The 27,685-nt window shown below is 44.1% G+C and overlaps 1 protein-coding gene across 1 annotated transcript; it reads right to left on the reverse strand.

Annotated features, from left to right (window-relative positions):
- Window positions 1-32: 32 nt before the first annotated feature.
- Window positions 33-27,476, reverse strand: LOC101165682 (laminin subunit beta-1). Its single transcript, XM_004083275.4, has 33 exons — window positions 27,343-27,476; window positions 26,860-27,032; window positions 23,334-23,469; window positions 22,027-22,100; window positions 20,399-20,587; window positions 20,256-20,319; window positions 18,686-18,888; window positions 16,532-16,652; window positions 16,095-16,283; window positions 15,493-15,669; window positions 14,377-14,489; window positions 13,407-13,486; window positions 12,027-12,162; window positions 11,801-11,959; window positions 10,817-10,950; window positions 10,626-10,746; window positions 10,349-10,535; window positions 8,858-9,001; window positions 8,544-8,775; window positions 8,295-8,458; window positions 7,987-8,211; window positions 7,697-7,914; window positions 6,815-6,911; window positions 4,323-4,692; window positions 4,071-4,255; window positions 2,210-2,451; window positions 1,939-2,139; window positions 1,730-1,874; window positions 1,444-1,651; window positions 1,230-1,371; window positions 979-1,155; window positions 742-901; window positions 33-439 (listed from the first exon to the last, which is right to left on the reverse strand). The coding sequence occupies exons 1-33, from the start codon at window positions 27,374-27,376 to the stop codon at window positions 303-305; spliced, it is 5,337 nt and encodes a 1,778-aa protein (XP_004083323.1). The 5' UTR covers window positions 27,377-27,476; the 3' UTR covers window positions 33-302.
- Between the last annotated feature and the right edge of the window lie 209 nt (window positions 27,477-27,685).

The raw sequence follows: 27,685 nt of genomic DNA on the forward strand, positions 1-27,685 counted from the left end.
TCAATTGTTTTTAATTCAAGTGTAAAAAAATGGATTGTGGCAAAAATGTTTATTTAAAATAAATCTACTTTCAGTCCAAATGCTTCAGTGACTTCTTTTCTCGTGAAACATTAACATCACTGATAAATTCTATACTTTGAAACATTAAATACACATCAGTCATAAAATTGTTTGTAAATGTATAAGGGTCACATCAGCTTCTTTTGGGGGATTTGAAACTCGTTTCTGTTGAAAGCTGGAATCCCTGTTGAATTCGGTGTTTGAATCCACAGGAGTGGCGGCGGCGGCGGCAGGGCGCCTCCTCACAGGCAGGTGCTGTACAGCGTCACCTTGTGGCTGATTTCCTCCAGGATGCGGCGAGCCGTCCGCTCCATCTGTTCCAGCTCTGCAGCTTTCTCCTCCAGGATGCGCTGGTTGTCCTCGTAGGATCTTTCCAACTCTGAACACCAGAAGACTTATCAGGTTTTTCTTCTCTTTTTGGTTGAAAGGTTAAAAAAATACTTAAAAAAACAAAAAAAAAAGTGAAATATTTCACACACAAAAATGTCTAATTGTCTCTTGAGCAAAAGTCAAACTATTTTTTAAAACAGATCTGTTTTAGTTTTGTTTTTTTACACAATTTGGGAACAATAAATTTTTTTTTTTTTTGTAAAAAGGACCAATAAATAAACAAATTCATCTTTAAGTGACAGAATAACTATTGGAATTGGAAACCGTATGTAAGGAGGTGGGAGTGCTCACCTCCCAGCCTCTGCAGCTTGTTGCTGCTCTGCTCCAGCAGCTCTCCAGCTTCCCGCTGCAGCTCATCCGCCCTCCTCCTGGCCTCCAGCAGCGCTGCCCCTTGATCCTCCACCTGTTCCTGCGCCTCCTCAAATCCGTCTCTCACGTCATCTTCGAACTCCTGTAAACACGGAAAAATCCGCAGTGTGTTGTTATCCTGGAACGCTGTTGTAAAAGTCCACAGAGAGAACATCTGACCTTCTCTGCAAGCTCCGCCTCCTGCTTGGCCTGATGGCTGTCCTGCTCGGCCCTGTCCACCAGCTGGTTCATCCGGAGGCCGTTCTGCCTGAGCCGGCCCACCTCCCTCTCCAGCTGCACCAGGCGGCGGGTGGTGTTGCTGAGCCGCAGCTCGGAGGCGGCGGTCTCCTGCTCCACCTGTTGGCGGTGCAGACGTCAGCTTCCTGTTCGCCATGCTGTAAAAACGTCCCGAAAGCTCATGCGCCACTCGCCGTGTTCAGCAGGTCCATGGTGCCTCTGGTGTTGTTCTGGGCCAGCAGGATGGCGTCCATTGCAGTGTTCTGAGCGCGCTCAGTCTCCTCCAGAGCGCCCTTCACCACCTGGGCTTCCTCCTTCATGTCTGAAGCCTTGGCACTGATGGACAGACACGGTTTTCACGCGTTCTTTACACGACAGCTCGGTGTTACCTGCCAGCTGAGGTGTCACCTGGCCTCTTTGGCCCGCCTCAGGAGCGACTCAGCAGCCCGGATGTCCTCCGCGCTCTGACGGAGGATGGTCTCCACGCTGGTCAGAGTGCCGACCTTCTCCCGGATCTCCCTCGTCAGTTCTTGCAGCTTCTCTGCGGAGGCCGGCATCTCCAGAGCCAACACCTCGTTGGCGACCGCCTCGATCACGGACACGTCTGCTTTGTCGTCTGCATCAACAGAAGCGTGGATTTTTCTGTAGGAGGCCGCTGTGAAACCCGTGGCCGAAGCGCCTGTGATGCACTCACTGCTGAGCAGGTCTCGGATCTCTGTGATCAGGCCGCGCAGCTGCTGGTTGCTCCTCTCCACCCTCTCTTTGCTGCGGTTGGAGTTCTGCTGCGCCTCCACCGCCCTCTCCTTGGCTTCTTTCGCACGGATGTTGGCTTCCCACACCTAAACACAAGCAGCTCCTGAAATACGGATCCAGGTCCACCTGAGGGAGGCGGTGTCCACCTACCATCCTGGAGAGCTCGTCCACCTCCCGCATAGCTGCTCGGATCTGCTGGTCCAGCCTCTCGGCTGACGTCAAAGCGGTTTGAGAGGCGGAGAGGAGGCCGCCGCACCCTTCTCCTCCACAGCGAGGCTGTCCGTCATCCCCGCTGCAGCCCAACCCGCCGCAGGGCGGGCATCCCGCATCTTCACCCGCACCACCGCACGTCTACACCAACACCAAAACATCAGAACAAACCTGGAGGTGTTCCCCAACAAGAAAGAAGAACATTCTTGACCTTTTCACTGAGGTGAGTCAGGTTTAGCTTCTCCAGCTCTTTGGACAGTTTCTCCAGCTTCTGAGTGTGTCTCTGGTTTTTCCGGTCAAAGTCTCTCTGGCTTCTGCTAAGTTTGTCCCCCGCGGTCTTCCGTAGTGCAGCGGACTCCTGCAGTGGGCTTCCGGGGCCGCTGGTGGAGGCTGTGGAGCGGCGCTCCGCCACGGTCGACTCCAGGTGTGCAGCAGAGATGGTGCTCATCGCGCCTGGAAGGATTTTTCATGAGTTCAGATTTCCCAGCAAAGAGAAGGAAATGATGGGAGAAACCACTTTTCCAAAGGAGATACCAAAAATGTTTTGACTTCCAATATGATCAAACTTTTGTCATAGTAAAAAATATCTATATAAAAAATCCAATATATAAACGTTGATTCAATATTAATTGAAGATTATATCAAAAATATCCTTATATGAAAGAATTGAAGAAATTTTAAAAGAAGACATGAGATGTTTAAGCCTAGAAAAATCTATATCTAAAATAATTATTCAGTGTTAAATGTAGATGGTAACGTTTATAGACTGTATATTACATAATCTACTTTGTGCACAATAGATCGTAATGTAACTGGCTGGCCATTTTATTACCAGCTAACCGCTTGTTAAAGCAAATTTTGAATTAGCCAATCACATGGCAGAAGCTCAGCATGTAGATGTGGTCCAGACGATCTGCTGCCGCTCAAACCGACCTTCAGAACGAGGAAGAACGGTGATTGAAGTGACTGTTAACATGGCATGGACAGCATGTCCCTTCATGGGTCGCAGCAGCGCACAGGTGCTTTGGCAGATCTTTAGACCAGTTGCCCCTTCTGTCACAACCTAGTACTTTATCCAGGCTGGGGACCGGCACAGGGGGCTTGTGGCTACATAGTCAGGCAATAGCACAAAGGGTCTTGCTCAAGGACCAACGCTGTTTTTCTATTCATCTATCATACACATCTTTTTGTGAGCTTTTTTCAGCTACTTTTCATTTTTTAAACTTCAACAAGATTTGTATTTTATTTCTGAAAAGTAACTGTTTTCACACTTCAGCAGTGACGCAGTTATATAGCCTGCGACGCTTTCCTGTCATCTACAGCAGTGTTTTTCAACCTTTTTTGAGCCACGGCACACTTTAACCTTGACAGAAATCCCACGGCACACCAGCATCCAAAAATTAAAAAAAAAGAAGAAAAAAAAGGAAAAGCTCATAGTCTGTATTGATCTACAGTCCCTCTACAATCTCACATGCATTTTTGTGATAATTGTGGCAGAAAAAGCTGGAAGCTGCAGTTGTTTTTTCTAAAAGATGTAATAAAAGTTAAGTTAAAAGATTCAAAAACTGTTTGTGTTCGTTGTTTTAAGACGTTAAGAGGAGGGACTCATTGTGCGCTAAGACTTGCGCTGTCACTTTAGCCCAATGCATCATGGGAGATGTAGTGGAAAAATCCACCGACCGCAGACAGACTCGCGTCTCTGAGCTTCATTGTTTGGTTCACTTGTTCTACGGTCTGACACCGGATTCTGTAGAAAGCCACACCACTAAAGACGAGCTTTAGCGGCTAAATCGCGGTACCGTCATTCTTATCAAAATGTCTATAACAGAATCAAATAAACACATAGAAAAAAGTATTTTACTATCTTTCATATTCCTAACTTCTCAGTGTTTTATCAGGGCCTGTTTGGATGAACACAGAGCTGAAATCCTGGAGATGGGAAATGTTTTTAGATCAGTTAATGAGGACAATTTCCCACGGCACACTTGACCATCTCCCACGGCGCACTAGTGGGCCGCGGCACACTGGTTGAAAAACACTGATCTACAGGATATTTTGTCCCTTTTTCTCACCTTGGATGTTGGCGTTCTTGATGTTGTGTACCAGCCGTCTCAGTTCCTGGACGTTTGCATCCAACTGGTCGGCCTCGGCGGTCAGGGCGTCCAGGTTCGCTTCTGTCATGTTTGCGTCGCCTTGGAGAAAAGTCAACGTCTCCTCGGTGGAATTCATCACACCACTTAGATAGGACATCAGTCCACTGAGAAGAAACACAAGAGATGAACGTTTGTCCACCCAAACCTCCTCCGCGTCTGTTTCAAACATACATGATCTGATGGGAATCCTCTGCGATCTTCTCCATCTTCGCTGAAGCCGTTTTGTTCTCCAGGATTTCTCGGACCGCCTTGGCGTTGCTCTCCAGGCTGCTGATCAGATCCTTGTATGGCGCCGTGACCCTGATGGCGTGGAGCTCAGTCACTTGGGCTTGGAGGCGCCGCGTTTGATTGGCCAGCTCCGAAACCACAGTGTCCCACACGGGAAAGCAGCGGTGGCAGGGCTCGCAGGCTGGGAACTCTCCCCAGTGGCCCCTGGCGCACGTGTCGCAGCGTGGGCCGGACGCGCTCTCCAGGCAGGCGCAGTGTCCCGTGGCGCGGTGACACTGGCCGCTAGAGATCCCACGGGGGTCGCAGTCACAAGCTGAGAAGCGGGAAGTAGATTTAAGACTTTAACTGAACGACAGATGACCCCACTCCCAACGTTAACGTTGGGAGTGGGGTCATCTGGACCCCACAAGATAGCACAAGGGTTAAAGAACAAAATAATACACAATAAGTTACAGATATTGTTATTCCCTGTGGCTTTTGGGGTGTTGCCTAATAACCAAATGACGCATGCAATTTTATTTTCTCCTTTATAAATGAGTTATTAAAACTTCATTAGAGTAGTTGATATTAAAAGCGGTAATGTACAGGGATCCATATTTCGTAACCTTGGTACAGATACTTCCCTCTATCCTTAAAGACTCTCCAATGAAAATATAATTTTTGGGGTCTTTAGGGGCTCTAAGCTAGCGGGAGAGATTGTAATCAAAGGGATGATGGGGAGTGAGGGCAGGCTTGCTCTACACCGACAGTCCCGCCCACAACTCAGAGGTGGATTTCTAATAAACTACTGCAGCTCTGCAGAAACTATGTCCTAGAAAAACACACATTTTGGCTAAAAACTCCATAATCATAATTTAAAAGTTCCCTGGGAACGCTTTGAAAATAAATCAAAAGATGATCATTCTGCGTTTATTTGAAAGTTTTATAGCTTGAGTAAAGAATCTCAGACATTGAATGTGATCCTGAAGGTTCCCCTCGAGTTTGGGTCACAGCACCAAAAGAAAACAAACAACCCCACTTCCTTTTCTCCATCGGCGCAAAGAGGAGATCATGAGTCAGGCAGAAGGAATGCTGGGAGCTTCCTCCGACAGTAACGCTGCACTCATGTGAGCCGTAAAGATGTCCAGTTGGAAACTGAGAGCAGCTAATAAGACAAGAATCCAAGAGTCATATAAATCTGCCCAAAAGAAACCTAAAAGCTGATAACAAGAATGTCTCCCACTCAGTTCTCACTGGCTGCAGAATCCCCGTTAACACATGTGGAGCTCCAACAGCTGGAGAAGGAACAGCTGGAGGGACTTAGGAGCACCGGGACCCTCTGGGTGACGCTCCATGACAGAAACAGGGATGTTTGGAGGACATCTGGTTGTAATGACTGTGGTATTAGGAGGTCATTCTCATGTCCCCTCCCTGCTCTTTTATTTTGCCAACTCTTCATCTGTGAGGGACATCCGGCTACTGTGAGGCGCATTTCTCTGCAGCAGTCTGTTCGCTGTCAAAACAACTTGTGGGATGGGGGGGTTCAGAAACCACAAATGTTGCTTCTAATTAAACAAAAAAATATTCTTAAAAAAAAGAAAATCCTTCAGAGGCTTGGAAAACTGTTGTATCTTTAGAAAAACAAGAAAGTCTGACTCATTGGGAGCAAATATAAAAAGGTGTGGCCAGAGAGGCTCTACACACAAGATCCCAGGAAACTATAATAACAGGATCAGAATTCAGGGAACTAACATCAACTGAAAAGATAACAATCAGGAAACTGAAAGTGATTTTAGAGTTCATAAAATGTCTCACTTAGATTTTATTATTATTATTATTAATTATGATTATATTGTTTTCAGCCAAAATCCAAAAACCTGTGACATTTTCTAGGACATAGTTTTTACAGAGTGGCAGGACTTGAGCAGCTAAAATTCAGTTGTGGGTTGTGGGCGGGACTGAGTATTTTTTACATCACATATACGATCTTTTACCAACAATATTTTTTTCGTCTGCCCCGGCTCCAATTTGAATATAAATACTCAAAAATGTAGTTTTTAACTTAATTGTCTTTATAGATGTCCTCCATCATCAGAAAAATGCCCAAAGATCATGTTAAAAACAATATTTTTGTTCGTGTGTAGCTTTCATTGACCTCCTGCTTTTCAGTTGTGCATCTCACTCAACAAATGTTTTAAATAAAGTACAATTTCTCCAAAATGCCTCAAAAACTATAAATAAAGTAAAAATGAAGACATGGCACTTTAAAACATAAGTTTCCAAAATGAAACTTCATTTCTTTGTCAATTTCTGGAAAAACTGAGCTTCATTTTTTAACACAGAGGTGTGTAATTGTCACATTATTCAGTGTAGATTTATGTAGACAGTTGAAGAAGTATTTGGGTAGAGCTGTTTCATTGATTGCTTGAGTGATTCTGGTAAATAAGAAGTCGTACCGTGACATTTGACCTTAGGATCCCCCCAGAAAAGCTCTTTGCACTCCCGACATGTCCTCCCACCGAAGCCTGGCTTGCAAACGCACTGTCCCGTGACCTATAACAACACAATCCAGGTCAGTCCGACAACGTATCATGCACCCATTGTGCAGTGAGCGGAAATTTCAGCACAGACACAATGGAAGTTTGTGGCCTTTTCGGCGCTTGGTTGTTTCTCTGATTCTTCCTTCCTCTTCTTTCCTGGACGGCAGCCAGGAAAGCCTTTACTCAGCTGCTTTACATGAAGCACATGGGAGTGATGTAAAGCAGAGCTTTACTTCCAAACAGACAGAGTCCATATATCAAAAGGATTTTACAAACAAAGGCTTCTGGGATGGTTTACAGCACTGCTGTTTGGGAAAATCTCCCAGCTATTCCCCAAACAATGGCGCAAAAACCAGCACAGCAGATAGACAAGTACTTGAACAGTTTCTCATTTTTACTTTTTATAAGTCGTTGGGATTGTTTGTGTAAAAACGGGAGTAAGATGTCCAGTTGCGTTGAAAGCCGGCTTCAGGAAATCCTTGCTATCGTTTTCTTTGCAGACACTTCCACTTCCTGTTTGAAGCAGGTTTCAAAACAAAAAATAACGAGAGCCAGGTCGATTTAGCAAGTAGCCTTTAGATGGCATGTTTCACATTTCAATGGTAATGAGTCAAACTGATTATTTGATTTAGACATTTGAACTCTGGAAAAATTGGAACTCGACACCTGAAATGCGCTTGATGATCAAAACGCGCCGCAGGACCTCTGATTGCATCTGCACAGTGAATTAATATTGAGACATGACGTCTCTGCCACACGAATCGCGTTTAGTGCGAACGTAGCTTAACTAGGACCCACCTCGTCACAAGAAGACCCCACAGAGTGGACGGGGTCGCAGTCACAGCGCTGGCAGCCCTTTCCGCTGCTGATGCCCCATGTGTCTGGGGCACAGTGGTCGCAGTTTTGACCCACCACATTGGGCTGGCAGGGGCACTGGCCGCTGCGCCGGTCACACTGGCAGCCCTCGGCGGAGGAACACGCCTCCTGTTCCGTTCCAAAGGGCGAACACATGCACTCTGGATAGAGGAAGCACACACCCCAGGTCAGCTATGGTCCCAATCAGGACATATTAGGGTCCCAGTACTCACTTGTGCAGCTCTGTGTGGCAGCGTTGCCATAGTAACCCGGTTTGCAGTGCTGGCAGGCGTGGCCCTCAGTGTGGTAGAGGCATTTGAGGCAGGCGCCCGTTCGGGAGTCGCAGGACTTGGGGTCGTGCATGTCGATGTTGTTGTTGCACTGACAGGCCATGCAGCGGCCCCCAGGAACCAGAGGGTTTCCATAGTAACCAGGAGCGCACTCGTCACAGCGGCTGCCTGGACACGACAAACACGTTCATCTGTCATCTATCTTTAAGAAAAGAGGCCAGGATGAAGAGTCGCTCGCACGAATCCCACACCTTTGTACCCGCTGCTGCACACACACACCAGATGGTCTGAGTCGGCCAGGAGGTAGCAGCTGTCTGAGAACTGCCTGCCACTGCGCGGCCCATCCGGACACATGCAGGGGCGGCAGTGCTCACCTGAACCCAGCTCAGGGTTACCATGGTAACCGTTCATGCATCTGGAAGCAAAAGCCACAGTCCGTGAAGAAGGAGAGGTAGTATAGCTCAACAAATACGGAATCATCGCCCCCCCCACTCCCTTACCTCTCACAGTGGTGTCCAGTGGTGAAGTCTCGGCAGCCCTGGCACTCCCCGGTGTTGGGGTGGCAGTAGTCGCTGTGGCCATTACACTGGCACATTCGGCACTGAGGGAAGCCCCAGAAGCCGGGCAGACACTGGGAACACTGGCGTCCAGTGGCTCCTCGGACACATTCGCACTGCCCGGTCAACTCGTGGCAGAAAGCTCTGACGGAGCCCAGGGGGTCGCAGTTGCAAGCTGTGGGGGGGGAGAGGCGGAAGAAATTTTTGTTTTAAGTCAGAGCCTCAGACCTGAATGTGCTGTCTTGGCACACACTCACGCCTGCAGCCAGCGGGACTGAACAAGAAGGTCCCCGGAGCGCAGTGGTCACAGTTTCTGCCAACTACGTTAGGCCGGCACCGGCACTGACCCCCACTAGACTCGCATACACTGCTGAGGGAACCCTGAGGATCACACTGGCATGCTGGGAGACGGGGAGGAAGCCAACATAAATTAAAATTAAAGTTTTTTTTAAAAAATCTTTTGAAATCAACAAAGTACTTCAAAATCACAAAAAATTGTGAAATTATTTAGGATTGGCTGGAAAACAAAAGATTTGCTGCTGTTATTGTAAGGATAGTTTCTGACATTATGCTGATGATACTCTGGTTTATTAAAAAGTGGCAAATTCTCTTTTAAATGTTGTACACTTGTGTAGCACTTTACTACCTTTGACCCGTGCACTCACCCATTCACACACACTCATGGTGGCTCAGTTACTGAACACTGGCGCCAACTTATAACTGTCATGTCTCGTCAAGTTCCTGTCAGTCTCTGGTGTTGTCTCGTGTTTAACTTCCTGTTTTATTTTGAAGGTTTAACTCGCCTCTCGTTTCAGTCCTTCCTCTCCCTTCCCTTGTCTGTTTCCCCACAGCTGAGCCTGCCTCATCATCCCTGAGCGTTTCCACCTGTGCTTCCCCTCCTCATGTATTTATAGCCAGAGTTTCCCTGTGTCCTGTGCCTGATAGTCTTGTTTCCTCCTTGACAAAGCCAAGCCAAGATTATCAAGTCTCAGTAATTAAAACAATCTAAAACTCTGCATCTGAGGCCAGTCCTGTGTTCTGCCCTGTCAATAACCACCAGGAGCAATGTTGGATTCACTGTCTTGCCCAAGGACACTTTAACACATCAGGGCAGGAACCAAAACTGCGATTTTTCGATCATACTCTAGGTCAATTTGCTACCCTTCTACTCCAAAGCGGACCCAAGGTCTAAGCAATACGAAAAATGACTTAAAAAACAGGACGAATATCCCCAAAGCTATTTAAAAACTTCCAAGGATTGATTCTAAGGAATATAACAATAATGTACCTTAGCTCTTGTTATGGTTAAACCAACTGTTTGGAATCCTTCACATTTTGAATGAAAACTTTACTAATTGCAGCTTTGCGTCATTTCTACATCTTTGTAAATGATTAATGTAATTGGGCAACCCACCGGTGAGTGCAGAGACTACTAAGAGTTAATAGATGTTTTTTTAACCCTTGTGCTGTCCTGAGCACTTTAACATTGGGAGTTGGGTCACTTAGACCCACTAGACAGTGCTCTGAATCTTTTTTCTTCAATGATTTGTGATCTTCAATGGTGTGCATGGATTACATGAAATCTTTCCACCTTTAGCCACCTTTGTCATGGTAGGGAAAACATGTCAATGTAAGGGTGGGGTCATCTAAAATAGCACAAGGGTTACAGGAAAAGCAAAGTACTGGAAACTTGCACTGTACTTTATTCGTAACAACCAATTGGACAGCGTTTGTACAGTCTCACGTACCCATGGCTCCTTTGTGCAGCAAAGCAGAAACACTAAAGATGTAATCTTTACAGATGTCGGTCATGGGGCTTTTAATGACGTTCCTGCTGCTCTCCAGACATCGGTACCTCTGGAAAGTATCCCACTCTGCTTCGCCCTTTGTTCCATGAAACATTTCAAGCTCCCTGACTCGAGGCATTAGCACCAGCTAGAAAAGACGGAACAAAATTCATCAACTTGACAGATTGTTTAGTTTGTACACAAACACATAGACTGAGCTCTAATAAGTCTAACATACAGAGTCAATGAGTGTGTATGGATTTTGGACGTGGCTGTTCGTCGAGTACAGCGGCAGTGTGAGGCGGATGGTGTAGTTCAGGCCCTTCTCAAAGCACACAGGCCTCACCAGCAGCACATGTCTGGAACGCAGCAGATAGGGTGAGGTCTCACAGTGTGGGTTTTGGTTCACACAGAAACCATCAAGTGTACCTGGATCCAGGTGACAAGGAGATGGATTGCTCGTCTCCGCTCTGGATAGAGTTGGTGCAGTGACCAGAGCGGTTTGGGGGATTGAAAACAGGACGCTCCACCCGGAGGACGAGCTGCTCCCACTGCTGTGGAAGCTGTCGGCACATGAGCACGTTGTTACTGAGGTGTGCTTGCTAACCTCTAAAACAATCTCCTTGTCAGTCGAAAAATTATCAAACCAACTGTAGAATTGAATTTAAAAAAAGGCCTTGTACTGAAATACAGTGAGTACAGCAAAGACGAGTATTTGCCTGGAGACTGTTACTTTGTGGGTTCAAATCCTCGGTTTAGTCATACCTAAGACTAAAAAGGCGACCAGAAGCCTCCCCACTTGACATTCAGCATTAAGGGGGGCTGGATTGGAGAGGTTGGATAACCACCAAATGGTCCAGGGGATGGGTCAAATGTGGACAACATATTTCATACACCCAAGTGTGTGACAACTAATGGGACTTTAACGTTAGGACAAGTGGCTCCCCAGTTTTTTCTCTCTTTTTCTCGAGGCTGGTTTCAGTGCTAGCCCAAAATAAGCTCAAAATAAGTACCAACTCTTGACCAATTCAAGGGAACTATTCACAGTGGTCACATCGTCAACTAGGTACATTAAACTACCATAATAGGACTTCCAGTATTTATCTTCTTCTGTAAATGAAGTAATTAGTCTAATTACTTGGGTAAAAACTTTGTAACACTGGACATTGAATGGTGATTCTGCAACATCTATTCCTTTATGCAGATGATAACCAACTGTTTGTTTCCCTAAAATCTTATGAGATTTCAGAGTTGGTATGTCAAGTTCAACTCTTATTTCTTAAACCTTAGCCAATGTTAGAATAACTTTAAAACTTGGGTAAATTGTGCAATAACATGTACATTTTGTCACTTTGCAACACAAAAAAGATATTGATGCACTTGGTAAGGTGTATTTCTCTGAGCTATCTGTACCTGTGGCTCGTAGCGGATAAGGATGTCGTAGTCCATGGATTCTGGGATGTTGTTGACATTGAACTCTAGATAAGCTCCTTCTGGCACATTAACAAAGCCCATCCCAGTCCATGTAGGGCTTCGGTTTAGAGGATAAGGCCTTGGTACCACTGCCACACCCTAAAAGAAACTTTCACAATAAAAGGTCCTCTATATCTGAGAACAGTATGGTACAACAAATACTCACAGGTCCATGCTTGGCATCTTCTGCTTCGTAAGTGTAATGATCTAGATCGATGAAGTAAAAACCAGACTCGACCTGGTCGCAGCGGCGTCCAAACATGTGCTCCCTGCACACACACTGTCCAGAGTCGGGGTCACAGCTGAGGAGGCACAAGACAGGAGAGACGATGGTGACTATGTTCAATTTAACATACAGGCAAGCTGAAACTTTTATTTTTTTGTGTTGCACATGTACCTGTTCCATGTAGTATTTTACATCAATCAAGGCAGAGAGAATGAGCAATCAATAGTCACTGACTCTACTAATTTCCTTTCTGTAGATTCAGCCCATCTATACTTAACTTAACAAACATAGGCAAGGTGGCGCTCTACAAGCCCTCTTTTTAAGAGACACAAAACCTCAAAAACATTTGCAAAACTGACTGCCTTACAGAGATATCATACCTGAAAAGGACTATCTCTTAATCATAATAGCAATTATACTTGGAGGCCTTTAAACCACCCTCAATCTGCGCCCAACTTAATCCAAAAAGACAGTCCCATTAACTTAAAATTACACAAATTATAGAGAAAATTCCACTTTGTGGGTATGCATCGTCTAACACTTTCCTAAAAGCCCTCAAATGTCTGTAAATCCTGATGCTTACCACTTAGAACCAAGATCTCTAATTCCATTACCAGCTGTCCATTGAGCCCATGCCAATGACTTAATTTTCTCTAAAAACCCAACCTACAGTCCCACGTGTGACCTTCTGATGACCCTCATTTTTGAGACACTCTTTCCCTTTAACAGCTTTCAAAAGTAAGCTGGACCACAAAAATAAGGTAGCAGCCAAAGTTTCAAACAGCTCCTGTCTTTCTTTCCTCAGATGTCACTTCTAAAAAGAATGACCATTTGATTATGGTGGCAACCATACCCATAACCCCTTTGGGCAAAATTAAGCCTAAGGCTCATAGAAAACGAAAACCAAAAATAAAGGATTTAAATGACTAGAATCATTTAGAAAACCCTGGACTAGGAGACCAATTTCTCAACGTTGCGCTTTGACTCTTAATTCACCAGTCATTCAATTAGTCCCTACATGACTTTATCACTACAAACACCTGGCATTCACTGTGAAGCGCATCGATGATAGACTGATTGTTTCCTCATATTTTGCGCCCACCGGGACATTTTACAGTCAGTAAGTCAATCACAAGATATTCTGTGCATACTTAAACACAAAAGTCTCAATAAGCACAGTTGTAAAATTGAAGGTTAATCCAACAAGCACAGCAACACTATTATCACATTGACACAGATGCAAACATTTAAACCACTCTTTGCATTCTTCCTTAACTGTTTCCCATTAATGTGTTTATCTTTTACTGTAGGTACTCTTACTTGTTGTGGACGGCCCCACCATGATCGCAGTCACATGGTCTGCATCCATCCATGTCATTTGACAGACCCCAGTGCTCTGGCTGATTGGAAAAAAAAAGTAAAACAAGATGGTATAACTCACTTGTTCTGCGTCCTGATTGGCTATTGCCCATTGTCAATCAATTACTTCTGTGTCGTCTCTCCTGTGCAGAATGTGTTCAGTTTACCGTATTTACATAAATCTTCAGATCTTTGCTTTTTATCCTATAATACTGAACTTATTTTTCTATGAAGATTTTAACTTTAAGACTAAACAAGAGAAAATGTTCATGTCTGTCTGAAAATGTATAAAGTGTGCAGTGAGGAGTTTTAATGCCTTAAATATTTATAATCCTACTTTGCAGATTTCTCCCATTGCGGGTTATTTTTAAAACGTAACCCCTGAAATAAATGAGGGAACACTACATACATAAGCAATGGTAAATGGCATTTACTTGTATAGCGCTTTTCTACCTTCCTCGAAGACTCAAACCCCTTTCCTGTACACCCGTTCACACACAGATGGCGGTTAAGCTGTCGAACACTTACACCAAGAGGCAATGTGGGGTTCAGTGTCTTGCCCAAGGACACTTTGATACATGGCAAGGCGGGAATTGAACCTGCAACTTCCAATCTGAGGTCAACCGCCCTACTTCTGCATCAAACCCAGTTAATACTTTTAGACAAAAAATGACCGGGAAATAGAAGAAAAAATATAATTGAATTAGTGATTATTATCTAAACCCAAGTTGAAAAGTAGAGGTCCCAGGATCAAACCCTGAGGAACTCCTCAAGACATGGAGACAGAAAGAAATATAGCCCCAGCTCTCACCCTTAAACCCCGCCCACATTTCCTGCCTGTCAAGAAGGCTGACAGCATCAGAGGCTGCACTCAGATCACGCAGCTCTCGAGCTGAGGTTTGAGTGGCGGCAGCTGTGTTTGGAGTCATACCAGACACTGATCACAGTTGTGTCCATCAACGAGCCTTTTGCAGATGCATTTCCCCGTCTCTGAGTCACAGTGGGCTCCTCCAGGCATCGTTCCCAGCTGGTTACAGGTACATGCTACACACACAAAAACAAAGTTGGGATGTGTTTAAACCCTACTATGGAAAGAGGTTTACTAGACAAGGCACTGCTGTTGTTTAAAGTTGTTTAATTGAGAATTAAACAAAGGCCTCTACTGTCCCATTTTAACTCTGAATTGTATCAAAAAGGGACATTTCAGTTTCCCTCCAGCCATTAACTGTATACGAGAACTGGACTGAGTGAGTGTGACAACATCCACAAACATATGGTTTATTTACAGCTCCAACCAAATGATGTTAATTCAGTTGCCACTTTTTCACTATATAGACTCCGTCATGTTGGAACCAATCATCAGTGAGCAGTGATTGGATCAAATCGGTCCGAGTCAACGTATCTATGGCAACCACAGGAGTGAGCCTGTTGGAAGGCTAAACCCCTACCACTTGAAAGTGAGCTACACAAAATCTGTCAAATGTTTTGAAAGTTAGTCGTGTGGGCCAAGAGGCTCCACCCACTTTTATTGAGGCATCTGATTGGCCACTTTATAACTTCCAAGTATTGTGAATGAAATGAGGATTATCAAGAAAATAGTTATTCTGACCAATAGAATGACTGAGTAACAGCTGTTTATTTCTCTAGAAGTCTGGGATTTTAACTTCTTGGAGCCAACAGGTACTTCCTGTTTGGAATGCCAAGGGAGAGGAGTCACTCAGTCCAGCTCTTATATGCAGTCAAAGCCTTTAACAGATGCTCCAATGTTTTTTGTTGGTTCTTTTCCTGTCCTCTCAAATCATATTCAATTGAGATGGTCGCAGTTTGCAAGTTTGATTCTGTTCCCTCCTGCAACCTCTTGCTCATTGCAATAATTTCACTGAAAACTCTTTGACATAATCTGCCGCCCACTCAATATAAATGTGATGATCTGGTCTTATTGGAAGGATCTGAACCTAATTGGATTATAATTGATGTTTTTCTTCATTTTTTGCGGAGCCTTAGTTGTTTTATTAGCTGTGAATGAAATGAGTGGACGGGGACTCACGCAGGCAGCCCTCGGGGTGTTTTCCCAGGCCGTAGTAGCCCCGCCTGCAGTTGTCGCAGCGCTCTCCTTCCACGTTGGCCTTGCAGCGACACTGACCTGAGATCAGCCCCGCTGCCACATCAGTTCGAGGGTCACAATTCCCACCCTCCACTGAGCCGTCCGGGTCACAGTCGCACGCTGTTGACAGAAAAGAGAACCGTAGACTGTTTGGCCACTGCTTTTCAAAATAAAAAAAATTGTTTAAGGGTTTAGTCAAATTGGAAGAAATTCCAAGTTGTGTGGATCTAAAAGGGTGAGAAAAGACGGTAAATAACAGTAACTTATCTAATAACAGCCCGGATCCTGGTTGTGTATGTCATTTGTCAGACCAAGATACTTGAGGGTAAAACAGGCAGGTAGATGACAAAAGGGTCTTTCATTTTGAAGCAGTATTTCTATTTGCACCCAGTACTTTGCAGGTAATTACAGTCATCGTGCGACAACAACGACTTTCAAATCTGTCACTACACAGCTCCAGGTGGTGTGTGTCAGAACTGGTGAGAAGTGAAGGATGCTGGGAAATGACGTTCGGAGGAATTCCGTGTCTGGGATCAGAGACGTACGCTCGCAGATGTTGGGGTCTCTCAGGTGTCTGTTGGGGTGCTGGTAGAAGAAACGCGCACACTGCTCGCACTGCCGGCCCATGGTGTTGTGCTGACAGTTGTCGCACACGCCCCCGCTCACGTTGCCGGTCATCATGAACACGGCGAGGTCAAAGTGGCACGATGTGGCGTGATGGTTACAATCACACCCTGAGAAACAAAGGAAGATTTTAGCGCTTTTGTTCTTTTCTCTTCACAACAACTTTTCAAATAGTATCTAGATATTTAATTAAAAGTTTATTAAAGGATGATATCACAAATTATCAACAATTTTAAATAAAAGTACCAAGTAAAACTGTCTTTGTAAAAAAAACATTTTTTTGGTGATTTTTGATCAACTAGCCACTTTAGGATTTTTAATAGTTTATATCTAGTAAAGTGAAAGACCTCATTCTTACTTTTGCAGGCGTGTGTGTTTTTTCCTTGTGCAGGCCTCCAGGGTAAATCTTGATAGAAGTCCTGGCAGCGCTCACAGTTCAACCCTTCCGTATTGTGGTTGCACATACAGCGACCATGAACCTGCACACGCAAACACGGACTGAACCCCCATCAACCAACATGGAAAGCTCTCCTTTTCTAACACGCTGTTTGGGTTTTCCATGACCTGTCAGCCATAATCGTCAAAAGGGGAATTTTTTTAATTGACTAATGAAAAATATGGAAATTTTTCCTGATATTCACGTTTTTACAAACATTTTTAAGCAAATTCGTCAAGTTAAAAAGGGTTTTCTTTAAAGTCCCACTCCGATCGTCTTTTATTGATTGTTTTTTAGCTAAAATCAAAAACACGTTTTGTTTTCTAGGACATAGTTTCTGCAGAACGGCAGGAGTTTATTAGAAATTCCCCTCTGAGTTGGTGGACTGTTAGTGCGGAGCAGCCCCGCCCCCTCTTCCTGTCACCTATATCTTGAAAGCTGTCTACACGCTCTCCCGCTAGCTTTCAGACCCTGTGGCGGGGTCCCGCCGAGAAAGGATGCAGAGGAGCCAAGGTGAGGAGGATCTGTTTTTATTAAAGACCCGGTGAGCACCACGCAGGGCCATGCAGCATGCAGCACTCTCTGTCACTCCCCTTCTCTCTAACCTGTGATGCTCCTTTTAAATGAGGAGCCCCTCCCATGGGGCGTGGCTCTTAATCCTCACCCAGGTGGCACCACAGGTAATAATTTTAAACATAAAATACATAAATGCACAAACAATAAAACACGGTGTGGCCCCCCCTCGTCATCTGACGGTGCCACACCGTCACACCATCCCCCTCCTCTGAGGGATTGACGATGTGCGGCAATCCCCTCAGCAGTCCGCCGCCGTGCATTCCCCACGCCGATCCGCCAGAAACACGTCCTCGCGTCGCGTCGGTTGGTTGCATGGACTGCTGCTCCACGACGGCGACCCCTCCGATCTGCTCCTCGGTGCCGCTCCGGTCGGTCCCAGCCCCGGCAAAGGCCCTTCAAACGGCAACACGCCCCCGCTGGTCCCCTTCCGGATGGCACCTCCGCCGATCGGAGCCGCCGACAGCAGGTTACAGGCGAGATGATGCGCCTCTCCCGGAGCACTCCCCTGACGGCCCGGTAGACGTCGGTCCGCCCCTTGTCCCGCTCCGTGCAGGCCTCCAACGCCCGCATCCGCGGCAGTGGAACCGGGCGGTATGCCCGTCCCGCCTCCGGCCGTCTTCGCGCTCCGGCGGTCCGCCCCTGCTGTCCGCGTGGTCCGCCGCTCGCCATGGGCGCCGAGTTGGACGCCGTAGTTCTTTCCGGGCCCCTGGCCAGGCCTGAAGCACCGCCAAGGCCACCCGGATCCACCCCCTCTTCCTTAGAGGATGGACTGCTCTGAGGAGGCGCTGAGCTGCCGGGGAATCGTTGTCCCCACCACGCCGCTACGTCCTCATCTTTTTGTGGCCCCTCTGCGATCCCACTTCTGACACCATATGTGGCGGGGTCCCGCCGAGAAAGGATGCAGAGGAGCCAAGGTGAGGAGGATCTGTTTTTATTAAAGACCCGGTGAGCACCACGCAGGGCCATGCAGCATGCAGCACTCTCTGTCACTCCCCTTCTCTCTAACCTGTGATGCTCCTTTTAAATGAGGAGCCCCTCCCATGGGGCGTGGCTCTTAATCCTCACCCAGGTGGCACCACAGGTAATAATTTTAAACATAAAATACATAAATGCACAAACAATAAAACACGGTGTGGCCCCCCCTCGTCATCTGACGGTGCCACACCGTCACAGACCCCCATTTTAACATTGCTGGTGCAACAAAAATGGCGAGCAGGGAGCTTCAGCCCCGCCCAGCGTATTTTGTACGTCACTAATGTGATTTTTTTTTTCCAAGCGGCATTTTTTCATGTGCTCCAGATTCACCACAATAGTGAAATTCCAAGAAATGAGATTTTGTGCTTAATTTTCTTCTTATTTGCTTCATTATCCGAAAAAAATGCAGCAAGAACATGTTAAAAACAGCAGAGTGGGTCTTTAAATGGTACAAAGTTTATCATGTGATGTTTTTAGCATTGTAAATAATCCATCAAACGTAAAGTGAGTGTGTGTTGGATGTACCATCCCCTCAGCTCCACTTGGCTCTCCGTCCATGGGGGCGCACTCCGAGGCGTGACCATAGCAGAAGCAGTTTCCTCGGACCACCATGTCGTAGAGAGCGTAGTAGTACTTCTCTGTCACCTCGTCACGGGAGTCCAGCAGATTATCGCCCAGCGTGTGGAGTTTGATGAACTTCACTCTCAGGTTTGTGATCTTCAGCATGTCTGCACAAACACGAGACCCTTTTGTTCAAACTGAAGGACCATTTAGATTGAATTTTATATCAGTAACAATTTGATATTTGTATAAAAATACATAGTTGTCCTGATTCGATCAATTGAAATAAACTGAGCATGTTTCTGTTTTAAAGCCCTTTTGTTTTATTTTGAAAAACATTTTAAAAAAGTTTAATTTAATAAAATGATCTGATGTCATTTTTTTTCTAACATTGAGCCATTTTGGTAACACATTTTTCATTATTTTGACGAAAGTGCATGAGAAAAAAAGCTTTGTTTAAATGTTTTTAATCATTCAAACGCTGCAAAGCTCATCCAACTTCGATTCTTGTATTTTATTTTTTCCTTTACAAAGGAACATTTTCTGATTTCTGCTGCTGTTCTCACCCACAGCTTTTACCACACACTTCCTACAAATCCCCTGTGGGGTTTTTATCAGTGTGAGAGTTTCTGTCCAGCTGAAGGGAGTTGCAACGGTCCATGTCGTCTCCACATGTGAAATTCTTTGCAGTGCTCTTCCTGTCTGACCTCTGACCCCTGCATTTCTGGCTGCTGTCTGCAGGAAGGTTTTAACATCCCATCAGAAAGCTCAAAGGCAACACAGCTCCTTTGATATTTTGTCTTCTTCTAGCTAAAAGAGGGTTACCAACATATTTCAATATGGAGAATATCACAATTAAAAGGTATGACTATATGATGTTTAGGAATACTTATAGTAAACAAACAGATTCAACCAAATGTGGATAAATGTACACTTTAGAAATCAGATACATAAAACCTGGAGCTTAACTTGAGTTTGTCAATCCTTAATTTAAAATCCAATAAATCAAATCATAATTAAAAACTGATCATAACCTCCTGACTACCAGCGATGATAAAAGACATGTTTACACCTGATTATCTCCAAACCGTTGCACACAACTGACTTAACTCCTCCTATCTATGTAAGACATAGTGAAGGGCTGTGTCTCTGGGAATTGTAGTTTTTGGTAGGTCAAAATATATGACCGGAAAGATTACAACAAAACATTTATCAATATAATATAAAATAATATTCTGTTTGCATGATTATGCTTCCTGAACAAAACTGTAGAAAAACATATTTTTAAGTCCATGGAAAAACCAGTGCGTCTGTAGCTCTGATATAGGAATATTGCCACTTAACCAAAGGGTTTCAGTACATAGAAAATCTCTATACAACCATCAGAAGAATTGACAATTTCTTCTGCCATCTAGTATTACGCTGCTAACTGGCTGCTAGCTAAATGTAGAAAGAAAAAAGCTGTTTAAGATCTAAAATATGAACATAAATCAGGAAGATCCAGCTTTTCAATGCGAATGCATGACCATCTTACTCTGTATCCTCAAACTGTAGGGGTCTTCAATGTCATACGCGGGGTCCAGCACTCGGAATATCACCTAAAACGCAAGAAAGTAAAGTTAAAAACCCAAACAACAACACCTTTGCAGTTATAAACGGGTCAATTGGTGAACTCACTTCTCCCTCTTTGGATGGTTCGATATCTGAGTAGCGGGTGTCACAGATGATGTCGTCCACTCTGACCATAGGCCCGGTGGAAATGCCCGGGAAGGACGTCTCGCAGTCGTAGGCAAAGTAACGGTAGATCTGCCAGGATTTCCCAAAGTCCATGGACCGTTCAATCATCATAGCAGCAGGACGAAAGGTCTAAGAACGGAAAACAAACTTAAAATTGTAGAGTTAAGCTAAATGTTAACGAAAGAGAAGAATCAGATCAATGATTAAGCATGATATCTATAAAGCGGAACACAAATACAATACAGTCAACAAAACTAGAAAAGCTTTTCTTTACAGTAGACCACCCTGAAGGGACAGATCCCAGATGCCCCTTAAATGGCAAACTTGCACAGGAGGAACAGGGCCCTGAAGTAAAGGCCCGAAAAACCAAACAAGCCAGAAGCAAAAGTCCTAACCCTCCAGAAGATTCTCTCTCCCTGAAAGTGATTGTCAGACTGACACAGAAAGGAATGTTCACCACCAAAAAAGGGTCCTCTTTGCATCCCTGATCCTGCAGGCATATTCCAGGACGACATCGTTTAGAGTTCAGAAATGCAATCAGGGGGAGAAATGCTTGGAGTCGGGGAGGAAGAGGACTGCAGAAGCTTCTCCCAGCACTCCCACTCCTCCATGCTCCCATCCAGTTACAAAGACTTGGTAGGATGATTTGGATTGGAACCCAATTAAGATTTTTGTACTTAACTGTTTTTCCTTTTTGCACAACTGTATGCTCTTCAACATAAACTCAAAATGCAATCAGGAGTGCAGGAAGCGCACATTTGTCCGATCCACTGACTTTCCGTGAGAACTGGACAGGGCGAGGGTGACGTCACCCATGGAAAATGGTTCACTTCAGGCTCCAACCACATAAAGCCAAATTCAGTCGCCATGTTTTGGCGATATAGATCCCGCCGTGTTGGAGTCAGAAGTCATCAGTCAGCAGCGATGGGTCCCAGTTGGTCTGCGTCGACATTTCCATGACAACCACAATCAGCAGTGAGCCTGTTGGAAGTCCACACCCCTGTCATCTACTTTTACTGAGGCATCTGATTGCTCAGTTTATACCTTGAACAAGTTGCGATTAAGAAAAATATATCATGAGGGTGTAAAAAAAAAAGGTATCAGAGGAAGGATTATTCTGACCAATAGAAAGACAGAGTAACAGCTGTTGATTTATGTGTAGAACTCTGGGATTTTGGGTACTTCCTGTTTGGAACGCAAGGGGGGAGGAGTCACTAAGTCCAGTTCTCGTATATAGTCAATGGTCCAATCGGATGTTACTTTGCCCAAATATGGTCAATCGTGCTCCTGAATTCCAAACATATCTTTCATTTCTTTGACCCCACCAACAAGTTGTGTGCGTCTCGTTTAGGAGTACGAAACCTAAACAAGTCCATGTGGGGTTATTGTCTGCTGCTGTTTCCGGTCAGGCACCAGAAAGGATGTGTATCCTTCAGTTTGTTTGGACTCTGGACGAGAGGCGTGGCTTCATGCAGCTGGTCGCCATCACAGCGTGCTCACCCAGCTGTCCCAGGCTCTGCTCATCCTGTGGGAACACATGTTAGACAGCTGTGGAGGGGGAGACCCACCTTGAAGGTCATGATGAGGTGTGTGAAATGAAACTCAGCCTCCAGGTCCAGCTGGATGGTAACATTCTCCACGCCTGCAGGGAACAAGGGGTCAAACAGATAAAACAAAAACCCTCAAACCTCATTTTATTCCAGTTTGATCTGCGGATTCGCTTCAGTTTGCGACAGTTTGGAAAGAGAACTGAAGATTGAAGTGGGCTGTGAAGGAGTCAGGAAATCCCACGTGAGGCCATTGTGTGTCTGCAGCTTCCTGCAGTTTCTCGGCCATCTGCCCTGCTGGCTGCAGCTCCAGCCGTGACTCACTCGTCTCACAGGTTCCCACCGCTCTGCGGAACAGCGAGCGCACGTCCAAATGGGCTTATTCTGGACGGAAACCTGCTGGAATGTGGCGAAATTATACGCAGGATTCCTGATTTTTCTGCTTTTTAATCTGGAGAGAGATGCTCAAACAACACAGCATGTGTGTGAGTGTGTGTTAGTGTGCAGTTTGTGTGATGTTCACTTTTATCTAACATTCATCCATAGTTTGGACTTTTTGAAGGTCTGAGATTCGGTTTTATGACCTTAAACAGGCATTTATGTCAGTCCTTTTTCTTTTTTATAAAATGTCATTGTAATCAATTTACATAGAAATGTGAAACAAACACACTTGACAAACCTTCACAGAAAAAGGAGCACACTGGACTTTAGCTGATTAAATTGTTTTAGATTATATCAATCTCATTCATTTGTGATAGATTTGAAACAATCAACAACTGTAACAAGGAAAAATGTTTTTTTCTGCACTTTTGGTCATCCTGCATCATTTTTTCTTGACATTGTTTTTTGTATGAATACCCCATTAATTCTTTTAAAAAATGTCGAAATGAAAGAAAAAAGCAGACCGCATTTATAATTTGTGTATCCCATCAATATAATCACCTGAAAATACTTCAACATAAATACTTTGCATTAAAAGTCACTTCAGAGTGAATCAGTTTACATATATTTTGAATCGACCGTTAGAAATGAATCGTTTTAGTAAACATCCTAAAACTGACGTCATTCTGGCTCGATTGTGGATTTCCTTTGAGAAACCGGCTCTCAAACTCTCCTGGTGTATTTACTGTTCCTGCTTTGAGGCTCTCAGGTGTTCAGGTGATGACAAGCGAGTTTCCTGTCAGCACACCTGTTCTCCTCAGCACACCTGTGAGCCCGGGCCCCCTTCCTGCTTTGATTGGCTCCGCTGAGGGCCTCTGTGATCTCCTGTCTTGTCATTACTGAGCCGGGTTCCCACGAGAACTCTGGGGTTTTTCATCCTGACTCACCGTTCTCGGACTGCCACCAGGTCTTCAGGCGGTTGGGGGCGAAGGTGGTGACCACGTTCTCTATGGTGTGACTGATGTTGTTGGTCTCCTCGTCGTACATCTGCCTCGAGTCGCACAAAAAACATTTCTTCTCCTCCTGACAGACACACAGCGATTAAGAGTCAAGTCGGCCTGTTTTTAAACACGTATTGTTTGGATATTTAAACAGAACTTTGTTAAATTTGGAATCAGAAAACAAGCAACATCTCATAAAAGAAAATTCATTCTGTGGTGGCAAACATGTTTTAAAGCAAGTTCCCTAATCTTTCTGATACAGTTATTTAATCATAAAGTATTGATTGTAGAAAGGTTCCCACAATGCACTGGGAAAAATGTCCTCCTTAAAACAAGTTAAAAAAATAAACAATATGAGGTGTTTTTAAGTTAAAATATCTGCCAGTGGAAACAGTAGAATTCTTTTGACTTAAGACATTTTGCGATGCGCTGCTCTTTTTAGATGAATTAAATCATGAAATTAGCAATAAAAACTCAACTTTATATTTACTGATGTGATCATTGGAAATACTCTGTCTGCAATAAGCAAAAATATGCAGGGAAATAAGAGTTTAATATCTTTAAAGTGACCTTTTTATACACTATTCCCCCCAAATGTATCATATTTAGCATCAAAAAGTTGAATTACAGATGCATTGGTCTTAAATTATTTGCAAGTTATGATTCCAATTTTAAATTTCTAGTTCCGTAAATCTAACATGACGGCTCAACATCACATTTACAAATATTAGTTTAAAATAGAAAAGATTTTTGCTTCAAATAAGGTGTTTGTGACATCAAATAACTAAAAAAACATATTCATGATTTATTGACTTAAAACAAGTCACTAAATTTGACTGAAAAATACCTGATAAATTAGTTTTGTCTGATATTAATTGTAACAAGATATTTAAACTAAAAAGGTTTGGCAAGATTCTGTGTTTTTGGTGCGTATGGAGTCACTAAAGTGTCGACCCAAATAAGGAAATTTTATTTAAAAAATTCTAGTTGACATGAAACCATAGAAATGTTTATGTATGGGATTATTTAGTTATCTCCCCCAAATATTTCCAATTTTATTTATTATAATAATATCCAGCAAGCATTAAGTAGTTAGTGATTTTATGTTATAAAAAAATAAATAAACCCACAGTATCCAGAATTTACAAAAACTTTTAAAGCTTTTTTTTTTGTTAACATTTATTTTTTATTGTTTTGTTATTATTACTAATTTTTTTTTGGGTCATCTGTAAAATTTCTGGTAACTTATAGTCCACCCTTGGAGAAAAGTATGACTGGTCGCACAAAAACTGCTGTAACCAACACAACAAAACAAATTATGGGAAAGATAACGTAAAATTATGGAATCGGTGAACAAAAGCTGAGACTTGTTTGTTTCAGATTTCACAGGCAGGAAATCAAACTGAAAATAAAAACTAAATCCAACAGATTTTCCATGAAATCTTTTGCAAATAAAAGCATTATTACCATTTTACCCAGTTTTTTTTTTTATTTAAATCCACCCTAATTGGAAACACGATCATCTTCCGTGGATGGACAGTTCTTTATTAAATAATATTGCAACAATTATTATCTAATACGTAAAATAAAAAAATTTCAGAGTAAAATGTTTGTAGAAAACAAATCTCTTAATTTGAAAAAACGGGATGCAGCTTCATTGGAATGGAGCTGTCAGATCCAACGTTTAGACAAGCGACTGTTTACATTTTTATGTGTTATACCTGTCACATGCGGGCAGACTTTGACAGAATTGATGATGAAGGAGGACATTTGTGGACTCCATACGGAAGAATTTAGATGACTTTATGCCTCATTAAAGTTCATGTTTTTACTGCAAAGTTGGCCAAACCTAAAGTCCACCAGAGTCTGGTCAAATCCCGTTTTAAACAAACAAATTCACTTTTAATGAACTCTTCCAGACTGTAATTCTCTCCTGATTTACAGTAAGATGCTGGAGGTGATTATTCCAAATCCTGCAGGGTTAAGTGCAACTTTGTGGTTTCTACAGATTTCTCCATCTCACTGAGCTCCATGCCAACTGTGTCTGAGTTTATATGTGACGCAACTCTGGATAAGCGGTTCCAATCCTCGCCGAAAAAATGTCTGTCACATGAATTTCCTCCCTCCCTGATGTGCAGCTCATACTTGAGGGCCGTGCTCATCCTCAGACTTCAGACAAGCCCCACAGTGTGAGGGCGCTTCATAAAAACCGCCTTTCACTCACTCGGCTCACCAAAGGGGGGCTGATAAGAAAAGAATATCCTCCTGCCTCGCCCCCCGGCCCACATGCGAACAGGGCCGGGATTGTGAGGGGGGCACAGTGCTTTTATTGTGGAGGGGGAATGTCTGAGCTCCCACTTGACAAGACGGCGAGCAGGCCGTGGACATGTGGACGCTCCCACACACCAGAAAAGTCTTTTCTTAGCCTTTGCAGCTGAAGAAGCCAACTTGCTTCATATAACCCCAGAGAATCCAAGACTATCTTTTTTATTTTTGGGTGACTGTGGGTACATTTTTAGAAGAATTGGCAAAAGTACATGTATTGATTTTCTTTGGCAACAGAGGATTTTTTTTGTTTGCCACGCCCACATTCCTAATACCTTTACATTGTGTGTCATATTGTTTCGTTCAGCTTAAGCCAGCGATTCATATAATACAGTTACAGATTTTTCTGGGGGGAAGAATGTGCGAGCCACAAGGAGACGCCGCTTAAACGTGGTCGCCATGGTTCAAAATCTACAGCTTAATTCATACGTTTTTTGGTTTTGGAGCGATGCTCGAGGAGTTAGAAGGCGATAGATTATAATTCGTAGGAGGAGTTTACATTTGTAGAAGAAAATAAATGATTTTATTAGAAAATTCAAGATGGAGGCCTATTCCTGACGTCAAAGATCTGCAAAACTTTGCTTTTCATGTGTGTGAAATTGTGTGAAGATTGCTCGTACAGCATGTCTTTTAACCCCATTTTGTGCAGAAAAAATGTGAAAAATGCCAAATTTCCCACTTTGCCACAAAAAGGTTCTAATAAAATGCCTCAGATTTGCTTTTTTATTTTTCTATGGATGGGTTTGTGCTCTGCAAATGGAGCCTTTTCACCTTTTGTAGAAACAAATAGAAGCAAGTTGGTTCTTTTTCTTTAAAAACCTCCATGCCACGAAAACTTCCAGTGCAGCTACTGTGGGATTTTTTTCCCCCCACAGATTATTTTCAGAATCTGCTTCAGCTCCTCAGGGATTCATGCAATCTGCTGGCAAAAACAACAGCACACATCTGGAGGATTTTCTCACGCTTCCTAAATGTTTTTGCAGGAGTTTTCTCAGTTAAAAGCAGGTCACCTTCAGCAAAATGTTTTTTGCAAAATGACTTGTATGTAATGGAACTCTTCATGTTAGAAAGTTTTCTTCTTTTTTTTTTTCTTTGCTAAAACTCCTGCAGAAGCAGTGTTTCCAGCCACAGTGCATGGGATTCTCACCTCCAGGTGACCTACGATGCAGAAGCGAGTCGGTTGAGACACGCCGCAGGTGGAGGAGGCGCTGAGTTTGTGCGCCCGACCGATCAGAAGGTCACCGGTGGCCGGGTAGCAGCTGCCCTCCGTGCAAACGTCTGCAAACTCCGGCTCCTGAGTCCAGACGGGGCACCACAGAGCTGCAGAGGGGAGAAGCAACGAAGCCTTAGTGTGATCACAGCCCCAAAAGGGCCAGAAGCATAACTCACACAGGAATCCTTACAGCAAACAAAAGCTGCAAATGTAAAAAAACAAACGTACACGGGCCTTATTTAGTTTTACAGCCAAACAGTTCTCGTAAAAAAAAAGAAAAAACACTGAATAATAGTTTTCATATGGTTTTCATTACACTTGCTGGTGCCAGAGAACTTTGGCAACTGCAGTTCCTGCAGTAAACAATCAACAAAACTGCTGCACAACTGTACAAAAATCAACATTTCAACAACTCACCCCAAGCTGTGAAAGTGAAGATTAGAAGCAACATCTCAGAGCAGATCGGTTACAGCTGCGGCGAGATGTTGGAGGGTCAGCCAGCAACTGTTGATGAGCGCAAAGTCAGAAGCAGGAGGGAGTTGTCTTCCAGAAACTCTACATCCCACCAGAACTCAACTCCACCCCTCTGGCGGGGGGGGGGGGCAAGTTCCAGAAGACAGGCTCCCCATCTGCTGGAGGAGTCTGAGAAAATCCACCAACAGGAAGGTCTTTTTTCAACCGTGTTTGCCCGAGTTTACAGAAATACAACCAGAAAAACATCAAATGTTTTGTTTCTTCGTTAGTAAAGAATTTCAAAACA

The sequence above is a fragment of the Oryzias latipes genome, chromosome 23 (assembly GCF_002234675.1).
Source record: "Oryzias latipes chromosome 23, ASM223467v1".
NCBI classification, from domain to species: Eukaryota; Metazoa; Chordata; class Actinopteri; order Beloniformes; family Adrianichthyidae; genus Oryzias; species Oryzias latipes.

Bases quoted from the DNA above. Each gene is read 5' to 3' on its own strand.
- LOC101165682 (XM_004083275.4), bottom strand. From the start codon at position 27,376: ATGTTGCTTCTAATCTTCACTTTCACAGCTTGGG. The intron at 23,470-26,859 runs GTGAGAATCCCA...TGTGTCTGTCAG, and splicing joins GCATCGTAGGTCACCTGGAG to GAGGAGAAGAAATGTTTTTT. The intron at 10,951-11,800 runs GTACAGATAGCT...ATGTGCCGACAG, and splicing joins TTATCCGCTACGAGCCACAG to CTTCCACAGCAGTGGGAGCA.